Genomic DNA, 22,178 nt, shown 5'->3' with positions numbered 1-22,178 from the left:
GGCGTGACGAGCGAACGCTTTAACTACTAGGTTACCCCACCGCCCCTATCAATTAGAGAACATCTGTTTTATCATTGAAATAAGTCATTTAATAAGTCTTTTATCTGCTTTGTATAAAACTGGCGTGCTGACGCCCATGTATTTCAAACTACTTGATTGTCAAATTCAACTTATTCTTTTGTATGGATCCGAGATCTGGGGATCTGATATAGTGTAAAAAGCTTTTAAATGTTGGACCGTCTACATCGAATTGTATGGTGTATGGTGTATGGTGAACGTGGGAGTTATCCCTGTATAGAAAAAATCAAATTCGATGTATAAAATTCTGATTTAAGATATTGTATATCCAAGAATATACACTACCCAAAAAGGTTTATAACATACTTGTTCATTCGGAAAACATTGGCAAAAAAACATTTCTTAGGTAAGAAATCTTCTGTTTACAAATGGTTATGGTTTTGTATTGTTAAGTCAGTCATTTGGTGATGCAGGTTTGTTTTTGACTCATTTTCGAGAAAGAAGACTTAACATGTTTAACTAAGAATAACATTCAGCAACAGATAATAGTTCACGGTCATTTTCAAAATGACATCTGTTTTTAACTTGTGTGACCTTTTCATACAGATCTGCGTATGAGATACATAGCTGAATATTATCTACGTAAGCCCCCCACCCCCAGTTAGCTTTTAAACTGCTTCTTTCATCAACTGACTAGCATCTAATAATGAAGCTGTACTGTATATATCAATTATGCTCTCATTAAACGTAACAGCCTGATACAAAGTTTTGTAGATCCATCGTATTTCACCACTTGTACATAATGTACTGCCCCTATCATGATTGTGCTGTTTAAATCACTAATTACTACATATTGTACCACATGTATAATGCTTCATAGGTTTAATGTATATGGGCCGGAGACCTTTTGTACAATAAACATCTTTTGACTTTGACTTGAGTTGGTTGATTGCAGATAGATGGGGTGGTAGAAGGGTAGCCTAGTGGTTCGAGCGTTCGTTCGTCGCATCGGTGACCCGTGTTCATGTGGGTACAATGTTTAACGTTATATTGCTAGAATATTGTTGGTGACATTGCTGAAATATTGCTGAAGGCGGCATAAAACTAAAATCACTCACTCCATTCCCACCAAAGAAAACTTTACCACTGGGCAGAAAAACGCAGAAAAGCCCTCATTAATCATGGAAATAGCATCACAAAAAGAGTATCTCGCTACAGTAAAAGCGGCAACTTTAAATCGCTAAAACTGAAGCGAAAAACGAAGTACCTGTGACTTCGATTTTGTGCATTCGCATATGGAGGAGGAAGTTTCGACCGCATGTTGCCATTTTCCAGTTTGAACAAAAGTTACATTCCCTTTTCAAACTATTTCTGGTATGTTATTTTTAGTTTACTTTCCATTCGTATGAAATGATTGACAGTAATTATTTCCAGATGTTCCGTACATTTTCTACGCGAGGCTCGAAAGTTTTACAGAAACGCGATCCGGGACAGTACGAGTTAAAGTTCGCTGATGTAAAAACGTTGCGATCTCATAGTTTTTAGTGTCTGTTTGTAGTGTTTCAGTAGCGAGATAATACGTTCATGTTGCTATATCCAAGATTAATGTGGGACTTTCTGCGTTTTTCTGCAAAGTGGGAAAACTTTCTTTGGTAGGTCTGCACCCACTTGCACGTAAATGTAGCCTGCGTACATTGACTTTACGTATGATTAAAACAATCAACAAATGAAATGTGACAGAAAGACTTGTATTGAAAGCAGTATCTTGGAATGTACTTATTTGGAAGGGCATCCCTCAAATGAATGGTACTGCTGTTGATATTCAAACGCGTTTGGGTGCACATGGATGTCTATATCGTTCACTTGGCAGTTGGAATTGTTCACCTGACTGTCTCTATTGTTCACCTGGCTGGTTGTCTTGTTCACCCGACTGGCTGCTTTGCTCACCAGCGTGTGTTGTTGACTGTATTGTTTACCTGACAGCATTGTTCACCTTTCTGTTTCTATTGTTCACCTGACAGGCTGCAAATCTGTGCAAAAATAACACCATGGAATGTTGCTAAACCGCTACATACTGCATCACCAGCAAAGCATTATTCATCTCAAAACTGGTATTGTTTTTCTACACTTATACAATCCACTGTTACCGCTTGAGAATACCGATAAAGTATTATATCATTAACACAATTCATATTTATTGCATATTCCAAAGATATTCAATCAGTACAGGCAAGTGGAAATGGTTTGAAAGATTTGGGTAAATATAAGAATACAATCAACACTCAAATGTCTGTTATGCAGAGACAGATCACAGAGAAATGCGTAGGCTAATACATAAGGTTAATACAGCAACGGATTGAAATAGAATCCATCTTCAATGACGATGACTTGATCAGGTGATCGTGATATGAAGGGGCACCTATACCGTTTGAAAGTACCACCATCCGTCACGGTTGGTACTGGAAGTGTTTCAGATACCGGTATCGTGAGGTCTGAGCCGAGTGAGCAGAAACTATTCTGCATAATTTGGAAGGTATGTTCAAGTCACCAATTCCGTGTTCAGTCTACTCATGATCAGCCCCATTTTCCGTGGGTAGAGGCTCTACAGGAGTGGTCACCTTCTCCAACTCTTCACCCACTGGTCCCACCTCTACCTTCGTCTCATCGGCCTCAGATCCAGGAGGAGGAAACAGCGGCTGCTTCAGTGCTCTGTAGATGGCAAGTGCGATCTTCAGGAGGAATGCCACCCCAGTCAGTGCCAACAGAACAAAGGTGAAGATAGTATTAACATCAAGCAAATTGGACCTTGCAACAACAATGCCGACTAACGCCCAGATGACTACTGGATAAGGAGAGAAGGTGTAGCGGGTATACTTGTCAAATACGGTGAGGTCGATAACCACATAGACGATGATAACAGCGGCCAAGAAGCCGAGAGCAATGGTTGATGAAGTACCCTGATCAATAGGAGGCAGAGACTGGTAGGTGATGACGATGGCCATGTTGATGAAGGTGGCCACGGTTGTCCATGCAGCATACAGGGCCAGGCCATTGTGGACAAATACAGAGATAAGGACAATATCTACCGTCCGCCTTTGGTTGGACAGGAGGAACCTGTTTCTGTACATGGCCAGGTAGGACAGGCCGAGAGAGATGTAGAGAGTAACCGAAATGCCAGCCAGAGCCACGAAGGATATTCCTATTAACTCTCTGTCGAACATGAACAACCAGAAGACGTTGAGGACGAGATTGAGTATGTAGACGCCGTAGAATGCTGACGTTAGGAGGATTGGATTCAGGAAGAGGGGATCCCCCGAGTCCGTCCTCCGACAGAGGAGGGTTAATGCATAGATGATCCACAAGAGCTGCCAGATGTATATGAGGCCCCAGATGCTGAATGTAAAGGCGGCCGGGGTTATTTGCGTGGTGAACCTGTCTGAGAGTGCAGCTGTTGTGCTCAGAAACACGAATGAGCCTACAAAAGAAGTATTTTGTTTCATTGAGAATGTACTAAATTACTAAACACTGTGAATCAAAATGTATATAGATGTTATATCCATTTTTAAATTTTGTTGCTATTGTTGAGTGTATGAACATGAAGTACAAAGGGCAGGAATAATCTGCTGGATTCTGCTGTCTGCTGTTGTTTTACACCGCACTCAGAAATATTTCTGCAGTATGGCTGGGGTCTGTCAACAATCCGCACAATCCAGTGATCAACCGCATGAGCACCTACTACTGGATTGTATTTTAGTACTGCACGGCAAATAAAGCCAACAGGGACATAAGGGAGCTGGGCCCAACAAAAGCCAGTATGAAACTGTAAACTGGATTTGACCAAACTTTAACCAACGCATTTAAAAAGGTTACGGGGTTTAACACAGTTGTTGACACAGTAATTCAAAACGCAACACTAATGCCCATTTCAGATGTATCATCGTCGAATAACTGTTTCATGTCTAAACTGAGTTTTAGCCACCATAACACGTCGCTGCATACCTAGCTTTGTCAGTGTGTTCACGGACATTACGAGCTGGTGACGTAGCCTAGTGATTAAAGAGTTGGCACCGAAGGCCCATATTCGAACCCCTACATAGATACAATGTGTGCAATCCATTGATAGTGTTCCAGCCAACTAACTCATTCTCTCACAGGCATTACTTACTTGATGACCCACCTACACGCACGTTTGGGTATTCTACAGACCATAGGTCATAGTGGCACATATCGGATCCTGCCAGAAAAGGGGAGCAACTTGGTACGCGACTCACATGTAATGTTGAATGTACGCCCCCTTAGTACCTACCTGTGTCTGGGAGGCCGGCGAGTATGTTGAAGCTTACTGTGACCACGAACAGTGGAAGGACCAGGATGGCGAAGGCCTTGAGGAGCGCGGTCTTGTTCACCATGTTCGGTTTACTGTGCAACACAGAGAGTATCATACTCACTACAAATACCCAAAGAAACACTCAGAAGCCATGTATTTCCGAGCGTGATCTAATCTATAAGGTCCTTATTCGTGTTCATAAAAAACATACAATGTTCATTTTATTCATTTCTATCTTGAATATAATTTAATACTTCAAAACTTGATCCAGTCCTCTGCAAACTCGGCGCTTAGCTGTTAAACACATATAAGGGAAGAAGCCCCGTTTCTTGCGTTGTCGCAGACAGACAGACATATTTATTCCTCCATGCCGCCTTGTGGCTCCGAGTGTTGTGCACAGTTTTTAATGGTAAAACGTTCTCAGGTTCAAACACAGATTACATCGAAGCGTAATGTGAACGAAATCGGGAAGATTTGAATCTAACTGAACCAAACACAAGGAAAATATCTTTACAAAGGTTGAAAAAATGAGTTATTGTCATCAATATCTGTGACTTTGTTCCGCCCGTGTAACCAGTCCAGCAAACGCTGCTCTTCATCCACGCAAATGAGTCTACTGCTTCTTTTTGACACCGTATATACATGGTATGAGGAAGAGAAGCAAACTTCTTTACGTCGTCCGATTTCGTTTGATTATAGTATAAACATTTTGTGGATAGAAGAAGTAGTTCCGACCAAGTTTGGAGATACATGTCTTTCAATCTTTGGATGAATGTTATGATAAGATTTACATGGGACTGAACGTTGCGGCCCCACCATACATAACCATAACCAGCTTGGTATAATATCTGACATCAGTCTCATAATTTCGCATCTTCATACTTATCTTCATATTTATACAAACACCGATTAAAATTTTCAAGACTTGTACTGACACCTGTTTTGTGTTTTTGGACCAGGAAAGACTACTAGAGAAATATTTCGCCAAGGTACTTATACACCTTATACACACTAGTAGTTTGGTATTATTGCCCTTCATAATACCAGTTTTTTCTAATTTAGAAAGTTTGATACCTTTCTTAAAGACGATAAGTTTGGTTTTGTCTCTGCTTACACACAATTTGAAAAAGAATTGTCTAATTCATCTGTTTGTTTATGTAAACTGCTAACAGTGCTGGAGAATAATACAATATCGTCGTCAGAGAGTAGCGGAAATAGTTGTATTGTATTAAATAGCTATTGTCCTGAGCAGTAGTTTTGACATAACTCAAGGTGGTGTTAGGAAGAAAAGGGCTGTGAGAATGTCATCAGTTTCAGGTTTCCAAGCCCTGCTATAACAGCACTTTGTACTTAAGTGAGTGATTATATCAACTTAAATGATTTCAAACAGTACAGAGCGACACCCGTGCTTCAGAAATATATTCCAACTCTCAATTTGATGATACTTAGTTTGGTATGAAGTTACGAGTGGATCACCCAACCTATGGCTTCCTCACAGTTGAATGTGTGTTAGAACGAATTCCGCTACATTTCGATTGTGTTTACAAATATGTAATAATCGATGGAAATAAACAAGAGCTTACCTATTGTGTTGCAATCAAACATTGAAGTGACTCTGTTGTTTCAGATAACCCGTTTGATATACGTCCACAACCAAACTCGGGCAGTCAGTATGCGTGACATGTTTGGAAACTGACGTATATTTGTATGCTGTAGTTAGTACACGATATATAGCATTGTCACTCTATATGACAAACCTTCATGTCACCACCACAATCCCCAATACATCAGACATGTAGAATGTTTTATCGGAGAGTGTATTGAAAGGGAGATGGGACACTATAATTATTAAGGGTAACCCAAGCAGACCATCATTTTGCAGCCTGGCGACAACACAACATAGGCGTCATTTTTTCATCATACACTTTCATGAAACATTTGCGTAATTGTTTAAAAATCAATGAGCGTTTTTGACATATGCACGAACATAATTCACTCGCATAAAGCACATGGTTGTGGCACGCAAGGCACATCGCCGTCCATCACGTGATCTGGCTACGTATCCCACGTGCCCTGCATCAAGTGTACCACTGGTGATGGAGTGTATATCTAAATCGTTGGATTAGACATTAAAGTTGTGTTTTGAAGATCTCACCACTAAAAGCTCGGATTTATGTTACCATGGATACTGATTGTTTGACCCATAATCTTGATGTCAACCAGTTGATCACCAATGATCATAAAATTGTCCAAAGCACGCGTGGGTGACTTCTCGGACTGTATACCAAACTAAAATCGATTTTGTTGTTCAAGATGACTGTGTTGTTTACCTAGCTGATAGTGAGTGAGTGAGTAAGTAAGAATTTATCGTCAAACCGGCAGTATTTCGACCATATCGTGTCGGAAAATGTGTACATCATTAACAAATAAAAAAAACCGAAACGCACAGGCCTAAAATAGGACAGTGCTTTAGACGTGTTTAAGTGTACATAGGTCGATTAAGCCTGAACTTAGATGAAGTCAATTCGACTCATGGATGAACATATGTATCATTTTCATTGTCAGCATAGATTCAGTTCACTCATTGCACATGTGTGGACACAAGGTGGCGTCCAGATCAGTAACCCTTGCAGACACCACTCCTCCACACCGCCCAGACAGAGATTGCACATATCAACATTACTTAGTGAAGTCTTCGTCATTCCTCCTGCAACACATTAATTGTTATAAGAGGAGGTACTGAGTCCTCTAGCCGTTATGACGTCACAAGATGTGTTACCTTAGGGCTGACCCTAGTAGTCTGCAGAGGGTGAGGATGGGGAAGGGAGAGTGTCAAAATGTTGCCTGACCCATTCCGAAATTGCAGTTGTTAATATTGTCCTTGATTTGTTTTGTATTGTATACTGGTTGTATATCTATATAACTAGCATGATGTATGTGAATCCTGTTCAGTATTTGAGATGGCACTGTAGGATGTGTAATTCAATAAGACCTTTTATGATCCAAACATCCTGGTAGGTATGCTGGATCCAGGAATGTGTATGGAGCTGTGAAAGCTGAGGGTCTGATTGTTTTAAAATTGCTTTACATTGAATAATGAAATGGTTGAAAGGACGAGACACGTAAACCATGACTCATCACGCTAGGAGAATATTTCCAGGAAATGAGTATGTGGTTGAAGGTCTTGATAGCCACTGGCACTCAGATATCATGGATATGGCTTCACTGCAAAGTACAACGATGGTGTGAAGTATTTATTAGTCATCGTAGATCTATTTTCACGTTATTTGTGAGTCCTTTTGCTGCTGTCAACAAAAGGTCAAAAAGTAGTGAAAGCACCTTATGGAAGACACAAGATCCTCAGCCTTGTATTTGTTTCCGACGTGGGTTCAGAATTTAAGAACCGATGGATCAAAGCATTTTTGAACAAACTCACTGTAACCCAGCTGCTTACACTGAATGACACCAAGGTCCCCGATACTGAGGGAGTTCATTAAAAGCATTAAACTGGAACTGTACAGACATCAGCATAGGTTATGGTGATAAAAACGGAACCACTAAATACTTGAAATGGTGGTCAGAAACATCATACACTATGTCATCCAATCACAGTTGTGATATGTCTCGTCAGATACTGCCCGGCCTACCTGAGGGAGCAAGCAATCTCTGCTTTTAGTAGTAGTGGTGAAGTATGACCTTGATCCCATGCATGTGTGAGTTTAGTTTTACGCCACACTCAGCAATATTCCAGCTATATTACGGCGGTCTGTAAATAATCGAGTCTGGACCAAACAATCCGGTGATCAACAACATGAGCATCAATCTGCACTTTTGGAAACAGATGACATTTGTGAACCAAGTCAGCATGTCTGACCACACGATCCCGAGTCGCCTCTTACAACAAGCATAGTATTTTATGACAAGCATGGGTTGCTGAAGGCCTATTCTACCCAGCGACCTTCACGGGTTCCCATGCATGCATTAACTTAATGCAGGATTTTGCTAACGGCTACAATAGTTTACTGCTCAGGCATAAATGCTCAGTTGGGTCCTCATTTTCCCACACCTAGAGATGAACTTGGGATATACATTTCATTTGATCCCACACCTTTGTGATAATGTGATAAAACAAACTAGTGAATATTAATAAAATTCTTCTATAAGGTCAGGAGTCAAAGCGATCACATCTCTACGACAGCCGTAACCCTAGTTTAATACATAGGAGTTACGGTTGCCTAGGCTCTACGGTCAGTTTGTGAAACAGGACCCACGCACCTGTCCTTCAGCGTCCATTGCTGTAGCAGCAAATCAGTGATTTAGGGGAAACAGCGGTTGAACAAGTCTTGAGCCGGAGTGGCCACTCTAGGTCTTCTGGGACAATCTTGGGACGAACTGAAGTGGTTATATCGATGGGATAATTGTGATATGGTTCTGTGGAACGTTGAAGTGTCTTGAAACGACTAGTATCCATCTGCTTCCCAAACTTCCACGGGGGATATTTCGGTCAGTAGCATTGCATCCTTGCAGTGTGTGTCTTTTTTAACGTTGTACATTGAATTTGGTCTGGTGTTTGAAGGGCATTTAGAAGTGGATGGCATAAGAAAAGCAAATTTATGGATGTCAACTTCTTTATTGTAAAACAACATTTCGGAATGTGTGCTTGCTTCTTTGACAGCTGAATGGTAGGGACTGTGAGGGAATCTAAATGCATGTATATGTATGGTAGGGAGTATGGTAGGGAGTATGAGAGGGATTCTTCATAAGTTGTTGACTGATCCCTCGAGGACCATGGGATGAGGTACCTTTGATGTTTGTTTATGTTCCTTGAACAATCGATGTTTTTTCCCTGAGCTCGCAAGTGGAACATAAACAAATATCGAAGGTACCTCAACCTATGGTCCTCGAGGGATCAGTGAAGAACGAATTTATCTTACCGAACACCTGAATCTTAATTTTGAACTGTTTGAAGCATGGGTAAAGGTTCGTTCCCTTCAGCCAAACTATGTGAATCAAAAGATTCGAATCTTGCATCTTGCTGCTTTTCTCGTAGGTATTGTCTTAATATTTCGCTGCGATGTAATTCCCCTTCTTGATATTCACAGGGACTACATTAGAATGTTTTGTCAAAGCGTATTTATTGGAAAGAGAGTCAAATGTTTTCGTAGACGTCGCTAGATTTTGCGGACGACTCTAGAAAAAGAGTTATCTCCCTTCCATCGGTTTCCATTTGCAAACAATCGACGATGCCCGTGCCTCATGCGTCATTTAATGTTATTCGAGATAAAAAAAAGAGAGTAACTACCGCGACGTACCGAACGAGTCAGATACCTCAGGCGGGACGAGATTACTCGAGACTGTTTTGGCGTTGTATCATTAACCATTAGTGGTTAATGGATCATTAGTGGTTGGAATTTGTCCCATCATAATTTTTTTGTGACGCTTACGCGAACAGCAGCACAAACAGTTCTGATTGCGTCAAGATTCAGTATTTCCAGTGTTAGGGCTTACTGTTGGATACATTTGTCCCAAATGTACCAACGATAGTCGAAAATAGACAAAATACATTGTACATATGTTTGAAAAGTTTTACGTTTAACTTAATATTTAAACTTCAAGATAGCATGCCAAAGAAAGTGTCCAGAGCATTTCTATTTCGCCAAAATCCGCAGGAGTGTAATGATATAATTTTTTTTCTTGCAGTTAATGATTTTGCAACCGACTCTTTGACAGTTACATATACAGGATGAATACGTGCTGCACACATGATCTAGAACACTTGGAACAAAAATATGATTCATTAATGTACTAGAACTAGATGTAACCCCTGTAGGTTCAGTTATGCGTTCGTCCACATAAAAATTGCAATTCATTAATTTTATAACTTGTGTCTATGAGAAGATCAATATTAAAATCGCCAACTACAACTGTGTCCATACTAAGATGCATTATTGCCAAAACCCTTTATTAAATCCCAGTAAGCTTCCGTTTTGTCTGCCCGATAGAACGTTACATTATGATAATTCCGTTTTTACATCTTATTTTTATCCACATTACCACAAGCGGGGCTATAGTTACATTTTCCATATATTTAGAGTTCATGTTACTTTTTACATACACCGGGACACCCTTGCTCTATCATTTCTGAGAGGTGAATGGAAACCCGGAATTAAAATATCATTACTACTTATACCATGATGTAACCAGGTCTCATTAAGACATCGTGGGGTCCGAACTCTGCCTCAACTATATCAATTTTATCTTTAAGGCTTCGCACATTAACATGTATTATGTTTAGTTCATTATTATTAATTGAACCTGGGTTAGTATGAAGATGAAGAAAATAAGAGACGCTACCAAGGAGACATTGGCATTGAATAGGCATTGAATAGGCATTGAATAGGCATTGAATAGGCAAAGAAGTAGTAAAGAATACGAAATTCTTAAAGCTGATTGGCAGATGTGTTTTGAATATGGCAAACAAAAGAACCCACTTCTAGCCTATATTGTGCAGTATCAATCATAAAACACCGAATAAGTTAATCATAACATCTTGGGTGGGTTCTTTTGTGAGAAAATACAACCGATCTAATTTCCGACATACAACATAAACGCAGTATAAATGTGCATTTGAAGCTACTGATTTGTTATAAGAAAGATACAAACATACTGTATCCTAATCAGCAGACATCTTGCAAATCTCTCTGACAAAGGTAAGAAAATATAAATGACCGAAAGGTAACGTCAGGTTACATATTGAAGCTTTCATCTGATGAAGGAAAAGCAGCAGTGGAAAACAAAGCAACATCATCTGTCAGCTGAACCTGTATGGTGGCCTATACATAGCTATACATCCAGTGCATGATCAGCGAGCGTCTGTTACGTAATACAAATGTGGTGGAAGGATTGCACCTGACAAAATATTTTATAGAAAGAGGCCGTGTATACAAGATCTATAAGCAATGGATATATACTAGCGGGATATTGACGAACTGTTGGGTTGAGCTGCTCGTCAACAATTACGACAGCTACGTATAGAAGTGTTATAACTGGATTGAATACACGCAGTTGCATGTACAGATTCAGTAATGATTACGTGATTAGAATGATCTGTGAATGTGTGATGAACACTTTAATATGCATCACTAATTCAGCTGTAGGCCTATTTAAGCTACGTTTAGGTTAAATATCATGGTCTGCAAACAGAGCGATAAAATATACACCTGGGATATCATGAAGATATGTTTGCAAGAACAACGAACCCTTTAACATGCACCAACACTTATATATTCATAGTTAAAACTCCTTAACACATCATGAATTGCATATAGTGTTTAAAAACACTTGGCTGTCTTGAAAGTACGATCTGTACCATCAAGACGAATAGACCAGCATACATTAGTCTCTAGAAGTCTTCATATTGAGCTTGATGAAAATACGATTAACAAATGGGTTGATTAAAACTTGAACTTAACTTAACTTTTATTTTCCATCAAGCTGCAAAACTGCAGCATAAGACGTACATGAATAGATACAATGTACATTGAGAGAAGTTACATATCTATTAACGAAGTTATTTCTTAAATAGACCCAAAACTATTTTACAGAAACCTGAAAGTTTTCTTAAAGTTCCTAGCTTATTGGTGTTTAAAGGGATTTTCATTTTATACATATTTGGTCTAATATAATAATAATTCTGAATATTTCTATGTCTAATTCTATTTGGGGACATATATATAAATAATGAAATTCATCACCAAAACCATTTAAGATACACAACGTACACTTTCTGTCATTCGTTGGGAATCTTCACCATCTGCCTGTCTTGACTGGAAGGAAATGATTGGAAGTTCGAAATTGTAACAAGTTATTATAATGCAGAAAATTGAGGTATGGTTCAAATTTGAGATGGATTTTGAAAATGCTATAAGTGGTTGTTTTGGAAGAGGTTTCAGTTGTTGAAATCCATACTTTTTCCATATATATATTTCAGCAAATATATCTTAATATACTTTTGATGACAGGTTTAAGCCAAGATAAAGTTTCAAGATTTTGGGATTTCCAGATGAAACTCAGTTCCAGATCGTCGAAAATGCTTTGAGATACATTATCCATTTATGTTCACATTCGCCAAATATACAATCGTTGAATATTGATTTATATATTAAGAAGCACACTTTTGACTATTTTCCGATTGAAAGTTTAACCCCAAAGCATACCATTCGGCTTTAATAACATTTACAAGGGGGAATCTGCCAAACTCGCCATAGCAGAAAGTTAGGTGTACTTTTCCTGAGTGATACTAAATATTGGAGAAAGCGTAGATGAACATTTTGAAAGCAAGAGGTATTTTCAAAACCCCAGACCTCACATCCGTATAAATGAATAGAGGTGACCATACAATCAAACAGTTTCAAATGACAAGCAATGGAAATTTTAATACGTTTAATACGAAAAACATTGCCTTTGTTGCCTTTTCCACCAGTATACGTTTGGTTTTAGTAAATTTGCTATTCTTTTGTAGTGTGATGCCAAGATAGAGATAACAGTCTACTTTTTCCAGCATATTATCTCCAATATTGAAACGTCTTTTACATTCTTTTGGGGATCCACCGAAAATAAGGATTTTTTTTATTTGGATGTGTTTTTTCAGCTTCCATTTTTTACTGTATTTATGAAAAGATTCTAACATATTTAGCAAATCACAAGGGTCTGAGGACATAATGACGGTATCATCAGCATACAACAATGCAAAAAGTGTAATGAGCGTAACTACACGGTTGTTGAAAGCACTGGGTTTAAGTTGTAAACCACAGCATGAGACTGAGGCTAAAGCATCTTCAAGATCATTACGGAACAACGAAACCAAAACTCGGGAGAAGAAGAACAACTAGTTCTCATGAAAACTGTAGTATTAAGCAATTTATTTGGTGCTATGCTGAAATATATATATATGTAATGTATCACAGATGATATAACTGTAATTTGACCTGAGCTAAGAAAGTGGAGTAGCGATACACATGTGCTACTTGATGTATTTCTTGTAGAATGAAAACCAAAGCAAACACAACGATTTCCATGCACATTTATGTACTTACCAATTAACGGATATCTTGATGTGTGTCTCGTTTGTTAGTGTAGACAATGAAAGTGAAAACACAGGATTTCCTGTGTGTAATGGTATTGATTGCCATCTACAGCAACTATAAAGGTTTTCCACAGCACCAGGTGATGTACTGTATGTTACTGTTACATACTACAAACAAAAAGTAGGGGAAGACGATAAAATTTGATACCCATGTGTAAACTTAAACATGGTCAGGTTATTTACACTCTAAGCCACATGCAACACTTTGCGTGTTTAGTGGATACTTTAAATAACACACTAGAGCTTGTAATGAAGCAACTGATTCAATAATCGTGAGTTTAATTGAAACGACACATTGTCAGAAACAGCGAAAAACAATTGTGCTGAAACACAACACCAAAGCGACATTTTTGGGAACAGACCATTACTTTATACAAATTTAAACTAGTGTGCATAGACACAAAGGACACTTTTAAAATGACCATTTAAAAATTGAACTTGTTTTCATTGTAACATAACTTTAGTATTAAACCTATTAAAAATGTAGCTACCTTGATGTCCCATATCATTATAGAATAAACAGGTAGATGGAAACGTCTCAAACAGCGTGTCAGTGCATGTCACAGACAGTGGTTGGGGTCGGGACAGTGGTAGAGATATCAGCCGAGATAAGAAAATCCTTCACGGGAATTAAACTGGGGACGTTAACGGCATGTCATAACAATTTCCACATAAAATCCAGTCCTGTTGATCATCGGGTGGTCAAGCCATGGGCATCGTACTCTTTTACATATCTCAACATAAACTGTATGATCGAAATACACGTAACATGTTAATCAGTAGATGTGACATGGTCAACACACATGGGAAAGCATAAAATATCTTTGCGATTACAGCCTTGGGCCTGTAGGCAGTACATGCATGTCATGCCAGGTGAGTCGACGGTCCGTCGTCATACCTGACTGAGAGACGAAACTGCCGTCTGTAGTCTGATATATTGTTTTCGGCAGCTATTCGTATTTTCTCCGTTACCTGATTTTACGAGTAAACATTATTTGTGGACATCTTCTTACGCGCATCACAATGTGGGTTGTTTCAACATATGCTATTTGCACTTGTGTAAATTTTAGAGATACATGCATTTTAGGCCTAGAGCATTTTTTCCTTTTCTATTGCCGACAGAACTTTATAAAAGAAACACGTGTAACAGGTTTTACAGTGTTGAGGAATAAATACGTGTATGTAATAAAAAAAAACACGAGTAAGCCAGTGATACACTAAAACAACATGGTAGAAGATTGATTGGATGCAACACAAGCACGAGGAGGCCAGTGACACTAGAACAACCTCGTAGTAAATGTGTTGGGATATGATAATAACACGGGGAGACCAGTGACACTAAAACAACATGGTAGTAAATGTGTTGGGATATGATAAAAACACGGGGAGGCAGTGATACACTAAAACAACATGGTAGTAGATGTGTTGGGGTATGATAAAAACACGGGTAGGCCAGTGATACACTAAAACAACATGGTAGTAGATGTGTTGGGGTATGATAAAAACACGGGGAGGCAGTGATACACTAAAACAACATGGTAGTAGATGTGTTGGGGTATGATAAAAACACGGGGAGGCCAGTGATACACTAAAACAACATGGTAGTAGATGTGTTGGGATATGATAAAAACACGGGGAGGCCAGTGATACACTAAAACAACATGGTAGTAGATGTGTTGGGGTATGATAAAAACACGGGGAGGCAGTGATACACTAAAACAACATGGTAGTAGATGTGTTGGGGTATGATAAAAACACGGGGAGGCCAGTGACAATAGTAGATTGATGGAATATGATATACGAAGGCTCCAGTGATACACTAAAACAACAATAGTAATGACAGCCTTGCACGAGGAAGCCAGTGGTACAGTGAGACAGTATAAATATGAGATGAGGAGCTGTATCGCGGACCTTATGCTTGTATTGCATATTCATTCCTCAACATTGTTAGAAGTTGTCCTTGCCTTCGAAAGTCGACATTACAGCCCGAAAAGCCCACGAAGCACAGTCAGCATGGCCAACCACTGGTAAGTGTCCCAAACTGCTGACATTCAGCAGCATGGGCAACCGCTGTTACGTGTCTCCCAGACTCCTGACATTCAGCATGGACAACCACTGGTCAGTGTCACAAACTCTACACATTCATCATGGACAACAAGTGGTAAGTGTATCCCAGATTCACAACCACTGGTAAGTATCTCCCTTCACGACTGTCCGTTCAACAACAGTTTATAATAAACAGCACACCCAGGAGTGTCATCCCTCATCCTCATACTACTTTGTCTGTTCGTTAGAGATTTAAAATACAGTTTCTTAAACAACTGTGTCCAGCGAAACCAATATCAACCAAAGGCTTTGATCGGTACAGGGTCTTTGTCGTGAGGCGTTCTGACATTTCATAGATTTATTACCATTTTTGAATTGGCTTGCGTTTCACCTCTCTCATTCGCACTCAAAGGGACTATAGGATACATGTTAAGCATTACTAATGATACTGAATCCCTAGACCAGGAATAACTGCATCAATAATAGCATGACGTCAGAATAATGCTTAAGTTAAATCAGAATAATGGTTAAATTAAAGATTCGTGACAGATTTTTTAACCAAGCGCAGAAAGCCATAACCGCATCCATCACTTCATAATGCTTAATGCTTCAACTGATCCCACTTATATAATTCCATGCGTGAGGTAAGAAATGATTCGTTGACATCATTGATGTTTCACACCTGTAAACGATCTATAGATGATATCAATTTTCTGTAATCTACCACTTGACGGTACATTTCTATAAAGTACATAGGTTATATCTGCGTAGCGTTACCACAGACTGTCACGAGTCCTTGTTGGGGTATGTGAGTTACTGTCACCTTAGCGCTAATATCGCATAGGGTCGGGGAGAGCGGGGCATGTTCTGTTTCGGTGTAGCAGCTAACTTGGGAGGTCTATAGATATGGACATAAAACACACGGGTTTTGCTAGTCTATTTCAAGGTCTGCATCACGTTCGCCTTCAATACTTATTAGAACAGACCAATAAACACACGATCCTTGTTCGGTGAACTGTACGTGAAAAACAATCATTATTTATTCACACGACGCCGCACACGCACACGATAATCTCCCTTCACAAACACGCACACACAACACTGACACTAGACGATAGGATGACAAGCAGGAGGGTGAGTTTGTCCAATGCATGTATCATATAATGATTTTTGACAATAAGATTGAGCCTATTCTATTCAATGGTTCTGACATTTGTGATACCACAATACCACAATTCAACAGGGAAAATGCTAACTTTACATGTTAAGAAATACTTAGGTGTCGGTAAATATGCTTCCAACAGGGCGATTCTTGGCGATACAGGTAGATATTCTATTTTTGTTTCAATCCAAGCAAAATGAGTCCGCTATTGAATAAAGTTATGATGTATGGATGCTTCTAGATACCAATATCCGTGCTATCTGACGTTAAAACTGTAAGATAACAGGGTGAAGGATACCTGTGTGTGTGATATTAGAATTATCCCTTTAAACAGGATATCACAGATTGTCGGTGATAAAAAAAGGTGATAAAAAGATGTTTAATTTAATTCTTAAACAAAGACTGATAGATATATCTTATCAAGATTGGCATTCTTATGTACACTCGTACAAATATCTTTCTCTTTATGCGCTTGTAAAATCGCCACCAGAGTCAGAAAACAATTTAAGTGTATTACATGAGAAATCTTTGAGAAGAGTTTTCTGTAAATTCAGAATCTCCTTGCATGATTTCTAATACGCTGTCAATCTGTTTGTCTGTTTATCATTTCCTGATGTATACAGCGACTATAGTTTGGACATAACTGTATCTATAGGAAAACAACAGTGTCAACACTGAGTAGGAACATTGTCGTATCTTTCATGATATATTCTTATTAATTTTCATATCAAAGTTGTGTCCTTCTTGCTACCACCAAGTGTTTAAACAGCACTGTAGTACTGATTTTCTCCTGAACATATTTTTATGGTGTTCGGGGTATTGGCCAAGACACTAGAATGCTTATTTGGATTCGGCCTTTTACGACAAGGATGATGTGCTGCAGATCAATTCTAATTTGGATCTACACTGGTAGGTCAGTTGTACTTCGCTGTTCAGGTAGCCCTGCGCCCCCAAAATATTTTTTACAGATAATATTTGTGCATAAAAAGTGAATACAGCGTGAATAGTGCTCCTCCTATTAAGAAACGTTAACTACGGCTGATGTGTAGCCTGTTGACTGAATAGTCATGGCCTAAACAAACATGACAGGGAATTTTATTCAGGAATTGTCAGCAATTTGAGCCCTTTATTCTCTGTAAGAAAGCATCCGTGGTACACCCATCATTGTAAGCATGGCGTTGTACTTATTGCTTTGCCTATGTTGAGGTAAAGTACGACGAGTAAAGATTTCACACGTATACGGGGAGGATGCCCGGTATCGTCTTTACCTGATTCATAAACGAACCTGTGAGTTAATCTAGTCTGAATTCGGTATTGTTTTTATAATTATTATATCATTAAGTAAGAAGAAGAACATTTTTCTTAAATCTTTCCATCAAGTGGCCTGAATTCCTCACTAGAACGTCTCCCATACCAACCGAAGTGTTAGATGTTTTGCAAATTTACACAGGTCAACAGAACGAAGTTCTGAAGGCATGGTTCGGGGAGACATTTCTTTAATCATAGTGCGAGTTCAAACACAAAAAGAGAAATATACCTGTTTTTTTCTGAAGTGCTAGACTCATGCAAAATGTCAGATTCAATCAAACATTTCCCCTTCCTATGATATCCCCAGTGGGAGAGTATGTACATTGAACAGTCTCGACAATCTCCATCTAAACGAATTAAATTACGCCAACAATGCCATCGCGTATGTTTACGCCGCACTCGGCGGTCTTTTAATCGAGTCTGGACCAAACAATGCAGTGATCATTAATTAGAGCATCGCGTTGCGCGCTTAGGAACTGATGACATGTGTCAACCAAGTCAGCGAGCCTGGCCATCCGATCCCGTCAATGGCCTTTTGCGACAAGCATGGGTTACTGAAGATACATTCTAACCCTGGCCTTCGGGGGTCGATAACTCCACAAACAACGAATGAATACCATACAGGCAGGTACCTTGAATAGCAAAAATGTCCCTGACAGCTGTAGTGGATTAGACTTTGGAACTGACAAAAATTAAGTTGTCCACTATCGCAACGACAGATTTTGAAGAAAAGGTAATGTCTCATTTGATGAGCAACAATATAACGTTCATCAATGAAACTCAAAAATAATATGCCCTGGATTGTGACATTTTCTACAAGCAAACCAGTGTTATCTGGATAGAAAGATCCTGAATAGACCTGGACTTTAAGTCAAGAAACGCTGAACCAGGAAATACAAATAAGATGATTTCCTCTGTAGGGCTGGAACCCCAATTTATACTGTAAGACAGGAATCAATCTTATTATTGTTTATTTCTCTAGGGAAAGCAGAATCCAAAGAACTATTCATGTCTTTATGAATTAATATGAATAGCGGTGATGTAACGTATTCGCGAAAAAGTGATCGTATGCTAGTAGGCCAGGGGCCCGTTTGCGCGAGTTACAGATACATTGCATAGTACTGGTACGTTCTACTCTGCAGATCCGCCTATCTCGTCTGAAACAGGTGACAGCGTTCTCACCGCGTTTCTTTATTTTATTCCCCATTAAGGGGTTTCTAGCCACTGCGTCAGAGCTTTTGTGAACACATGTATATTCACGATTCACAGAGGAGAGCACCAAGATTATAAAATTATTCAATAATATTTCTCAGATTTATAAACCATAAAATATTATAGGAATTATCACGGTATCAAAAAATGCATGTGTAGCAGTGATTTTATTTATTACACAAATCTTAAGTCAAGTCATTCGCAAAAGTAACATGATTCATACACATCATCGTATGTTAAGTATGTTGTCTAATAGTACCCTGTTTACATGGCCTGATTTGCACACCTATCATGTAAATTTTGCATATGTGCAAATAAATACACGCAGGAGTATTTTTAGTCATGTAAACGCAATTGCACACCTAAGTAAATCTGCATATGGAGTAAATTTTCACTTGGTTTGGGCAGATGCAAAAATATTTTTGCATATATTTATATTTTGTCACCATGCAAATTTGTCAATATAAACGCATCGCAAATTTAATCACACGTGTAAATTGTATCTTATGACCAAAATTTCATGATCTGTGTATACACCTAAAACATTTCATAATGCATATATGTATTTTTAGTCCAAGACGTCTGGTACAGTATAGACAGTGTACTTTTCATTCCACACTAGCTTGTCTAAAACCACACACGTGCTGAAAATATCAGTCAGACGCTGAGGTTTAGCGTGGTCTGACGAGGAAACAATGCATTTCCTTAATTTATGGAAGGAAAATAACATTGAATGTCAACTGGATGATCCTAAGATAAGCTATGCTGGCATTTATAAGAATATTTCTGAAAACATGATAATAGGTGGTTATGAGAAGACGTCGGACCAGTGCACAGTGAAAATGCACACGCATAGGCGTACCTACAGACTCGCTAAAGGTAAACTGAAAAAGAGTGACACAGGAACGGTTACATTCAAATATTCGCTGAAGATGAAGACGTATGCTGATTTTAAGCACTTGGCTCTGCAATGGATAGTTTTCATTCTGCAAGTGGAGGACAGACAATAAATATTTTATATTGATATTGAGCGACAGAAACTTCAGACTGAAAGCATATGATTAGATGTTGAGAAATACCGCATTGAAAGTGAAGATAGACAGAGAAAGGAAGAAAGAGAACATCAGCTGGACATGATGAAATTGATACTGGGCAAGGTTGGACAGAACCAACGAAATCAAGGACGCTAATCCGGCAGCCACGACTTTCCAGTATCTGATGTATCACTCAAGTTGTCGACGAGGCGTCAAGACTGGATTCAAACAGATCTGTTGGCAACAATTTGAAATTTTCATTTTCATATAGGTGGTTTAGTTGTCGTAAGTTCACGTTGGCAACCGTAGATGGCAGCACCACAACTGGGAAAGCCCCAGATGTCTTGATATCCATGAATAACTTCTCTGAGGTCATTTCCTTCTGGAAACTTTAGGTATTTGTTGATTAAAGTATCTGTTATAGCGTTACAAACGTTGTGTACACACTTCCATACAATTGATATGCTGATACCGAGTATATAAAAGGTTTGCAACTGTTCTGTATTCGACACATGACGCTCACCAGTATATTGCAATTGCAACCTGTTTCTCGACGCTTACTGGCTCATGAAGACAATTTCCAGTAGGTTTCAAAGTTTCATTAAGTTCGGAACAAAGTCAATGGTAGTCTTGGACATTCTGAAATTGTTTTTCCAATCGTCGTTGGAAAATGTGGAAAACTCGGTCCCAGCAGTCGGATGATCTCTCTTTCCGCCAGCAGGTCCTTTCTTTCAGTAAGCCACACGAACATTCAGGGAAAGCGTATAATATTTCCTCCTCTGAGAAGCGTAAAAAAGACTTCTGTCCATCTTTACATCAGAATGGTAACTGCACAAATCTAGGGTGACTTTAATTGTCAAGTGAACGCTTGGCAAATATACTCCCAGGTGCAAATTTACTGCAGTGTGCAAGTTTTGCATGTATGAAAATTTACTCACATGTGCAAATCAGTGCATGTAAACTAGTCTGCAATGCACAGCAGCCGTTGAATGCCACCTCTATACATCTTCACCTTATTTTCTGCTTCCTGGAACCTTGTCAATCAGGAATTACCTTAACTTCCTCTCTATTCTTAGCCAGACAACCCATTCTTTGGGATTTTCTCTTTTCTACTTAAACGACACATCAAAGCCTTCCTTTGATGTGTTACCTATTTCCTTATTGACTATTGTGTCCTCTGATCTTACTTCCTTTGGCCACCTGTTTTCCTCCTCACTCCACTAGCTGTTGTTGAGCAGAAAACATCTTTTCCCTTTCCCAGGTAATCTGTTTCCATCTGCCTCTTTACTCCATAATTGTGTATAAAAAGGTGCAAAATGTTTTTGAACAAATAAAAGTAAAACGACAGAAGCAATATTTAATTGATAATTTTATAAATTAAGTTAATTGTATCATTTATGAAGTGTTAATTTCCAGCATGCTGAAGCCATGTGATTAACGTTGTCCAAAGCGCTGTATCTCTAAGCTACTATTTCTATTAATGACATGTCTCAGTACTAAATATATTGTTAGCTGTAATATATGAAACTATTAAATATTTAAAATTATTTACTTGATTAAGATTTTTAGTCTCCACTAGCTGTTGTTGGGCAGGAAATATCATTTCCCTCTCCCAGGCTTAGCTCAACAACAGCTTCTTTCTCTAGCAAATACAGCATATCATCTCATCACCATTGTGTCCTGTCGTCTTGAGCAGCACCCCAGAGCCGAACAAAGGAAACACTGCTACACATCCATTGAAAAGTAGTTGGTCATTTTAATGTTGAAGGACTGAACTCAGCGCTTTTACACGTTTTAATAGCTGTGGATTCTAAATGATTTTTATACTTTAAATGCTACAACTTATACAACATATATATATAATATGCAAATACATTTTGGCTGTTATTGTTATTACTGAAATCAGTGGCCTGGTGATGACGAAAT

The 22,178-nt window shown here is 38.8% G+C and overlaps 1 protein-coding gene across 1 annotated transcript; it reads right to left on the bottom strand.

The window, feature by feature from the left end:
- Positions 1–2,357: 2,357 nt before the first annotated feature.
- On the bottom strand, positions 2,358–6,004 carry LOC137299123 (uncharacterized). Its single transcript, XM_067831629.1, has 3 exons — positions 5,929–6,004; positions 4,325–4,437; positions 2,358–3,493 (listed from the first exon to the last, which is right to left on the bottom strand). The coding sequence occupies exons 2-3, from the start codon at positions 4,425–4,427 to the stop codon at positions 2,583–2,585; spliced, it is 1,014 nt and encodes a 337-aa protein (XP_067687730.1). The 5' UTR covers positions 4,428–4,437; positions 5,929–6,004; the 3' UTR covers positions 2,358–2,582.
- Between the last annotated feature and the right edge of the window lie 16,174 nt (positions 6,005–22,178).

This window comes from Haliotis asinina, chromosome 10 (assembly GCF_037392515.1).
Source record: "Haliotis asinina isolate JCU_RB_2024 chromosome 10, JCU_Hal_asi_v2, whole genome shotgun sequence".
NCBI classification, from domain to species: domain Eukaryota; kingdom Metazoa; phylum Mollusca; class Gastropoda; order Lepetellida; family Haliotidae; genus Haliotis; species Haliotis asinina.
This window is presented reverse-complemented; position numbering and strand designations above follow the sequence as displayed.